Genomic DNA, 2,649 nt, shown 5'->3' on the forward strand with positions numbered 1-2,649 from the left:
GAAAGAAAAGGATGATAATGAGCAAAAAATAATCACCTGAAGGTACAAAACTCACTGGTAATAGTTAAGTACACATACAAAAAACACATAATATTGTAACACTGTAACTCTGGTGAGTAAACTCTCTTGTCCTAAGTACAAAGACTAAATAATAAACCAATCAAAAATAATAACTACAACTTTTCAAGACATAGTACAAGAAGATATAAATCAAAACAACAAAACATAAAAGAGGAGGAACAAAGTTAAGACGTAGAATTTTTATCGGTATTCTTTTGGCTTGTTTCTTTGTTTATGTTATAGCGTTATGTTGCTGCCAGCTTAAAATAATAGGTTATAATACAATATTTGCAAGCCTCATGGTAACTTCAAACGAAAAAACACACAATGGATGCACAAAAAATTAAAAGCAAGAAACTAAAACATATTACAAGAGAAAACCACCTTCACTAATGGAAAATATGAAAGAAAGAAAGGAAGAAAGAGAGGGAGAGAGGAAGGGAGGGAGAGGGAGAGGGCGAGGGAGGGGGAAAGGGAAGGGGGAGGGGGAGGAGAGGAGAGGAGGAGAAAGACCACAAAGCAACCTTAGAGCAAACAAACAACAACAAATGGCAGGAGTACGTCCTTACTTATCAATAGTAACATTGAATATTAATGTACTAAACTCGGCCAGGTGCAGTGGCTCACGCCTGTAATCCCAGCACTTTGAGAGGCTGAGGCGGGCGGATCACGAGGTCAGGAGATTGAGACCATCCTGGCTAACACGGTGAAACCCGGTCTCTACTAAAAATACAAAAAATTAGCTGGGCATGGTGGCGGGCGCCTGTAGTCCCAGCTACTTGGGAGGCTGAGGCAGGAGAATGGCGTGAACCCGGGAGGCGGAGCTTGCAGTGAGCTGAGATCGTGCCACTGCACTCCAGCCTGAGCAACAGAGCGAGACTCCCTCTCAAAATAAATACATAAATAAATATATAATAAAATAGATAAAAATAAAAATGTACTAAAATCACCAATCAAAAGGCATAGACTGCCTGAATGAATGAAAAAAAAATGACCCATTGAGCTGCTGCCTATAAGAAACACACTTCACCTATAAAGACATATATATCCTAAAAACATAGGGATGGAAAAATATTTCATGCCAATGGAAACCAAAATATAGCAGTAGTCACTATACTTATATCAGACAAAATAAATTTTAAGACAAAAACAATAAGAAGAGACAAATAAAGTCACTATATAATGATAAAGGGTTCAATTCAGCAAGAGGATATAACAAATTTAAATAAATATGGTCCCAACACTGAAGCAACCAGATAGAATTAAAAAATATCTGCTGGGGGACAGTGACAGCGGGTCAGTGGGCCGCAGGCGGGGGCCATGGGCAAAGACTACTACCAGATGCTGGGCCTGGCCCACGGTGCATCGGACGAGGAGATCAAGCAGGCCTACTGCTGCCAGGCACTGTGCTACTACCGGGACAAGAACAAGGAGCCCGGCACTGGGGAGAACTTCAAGGAGATCCCCGAGGCCTACGACGTGCTCAGCAACCCGCGCAAGTGCGAGATCTTCAACCACTACAGAGAGGAAGGCCTAAAGGGCAGTGGCCCCAGAGGCAGTAGCGGCGGTGGTGCCAATGGTACCTCTTTCAGCTACACATTCCATGGAGACCCTCATGCCATGTTTGCTGAGTTCTTCGGTGGCAGAAATCCCTTTGACACCTTTTTTGGGCAGTGGAACGAGAAGGAAGGCATGGACATTGATGACCCATTCTCTGGCTTCCCTATGGGGATGGGTAGCTTCATCAATGTGAACTTTGGCCGCTCCCGCTCTGCCCAAGAGCCCGCCCGAAAGAAGCAAGATCCCCCCAATCACCCACGGCCTTCGAGTCTCCCTTGAAGGGATCTACAGAGGCTGTACCAAGAAGATGAAAATCTCCCACAAGCAGCTAAACCCCGACGGAAAGAGCATTCGAAACGAAGACAAAATTTTGACCATCGAAGTGAAGAAGGGGTGGAAAGAAGGGACCAAAATCACCTTCCCCAAGGAAGGAGACAAGACCTCCAACAACATTCCAGCTGATATCATCTTTGTTTTAAAGGACAAGCCACACAATATCTTTAAGAGAGATGGCTCTGATGTCATTTATCCTGCCAGGATCAGCCTCCGGGAGGCTCTGTGTGGCTGCACAGTGAACGTCACCACTCTGGATGGCAGGACGATACTGGTCGTATTCAAAGATGTCATCAGGCCTGGTATGTGGCGAAAAGTTCCTGGAGAAGGCCTCCTCCTCCTCAAAACGCCCGAGAAACGTGGGGACCTCATTATTGAGTTTGAAGTGATCTTCCCCGAAAGGATTCCCCAGGTTCTTCCAATATGGCTACCTGAGCTCCCCAAGGACTGACCAGAGACCTTTGCAGAGCTCAAGGATTTCTGGACCTTTCTGCCAGTTGTGGACCATGAGAGGGTGGGAGGGCCCAGTGAGGGCTTTTGTACTGCTGAATGTTTTCCAGAGCATATATTACAATCTTTCAAAGTTGTACACTAGACTTCAGTGGTTTTTTGAGCTATAGGGCATCAGGTGGTGGGAACAACAGGAAAAGGCATTCCAATCTGCCCCACTGGGTCCTGCAGCCCTCCCGGGATGGG

General features: G+C 45.4%; 1 protein-coding gene across 1 annotated transcript; it reads left to right on the top strand.

The window, feature by feature from the left end:
* The first annotated feature begins 1,380 nt into the window (after positions 1-1,380).
* LOC116811118 (dnaJ homolog subfamily B member 1-like) lies at positions 1,381-2,404 on the top strand. Its single transcript, XM_032756225.1, is given in 2 exon segments — positions 1,381-1,863; positions 1,865-2,404. Coding segments are annotated over 2 exon segments (1,023 nt in total).
* The last annotated feature ends 245 nt before the right edge of the window (positions 2,405-2,649 follow it).

This window comes from Hylobates moloch, unplaced genomic scaffold (assembly GCF_009828535.3).
Source record: "Hylobates moloch isolate HMO894 unplaced genomic scaffold, HMol_V3 SCAFFOLD_7, whole genome shotgun sequence".
In the NCBI taxonomy this organism is placed as follows: Eukaryota; Metazoa; Chordata; class Mammalia; order Primates; family Hylobatidae; genus Hylobates; species Hylobates moloch.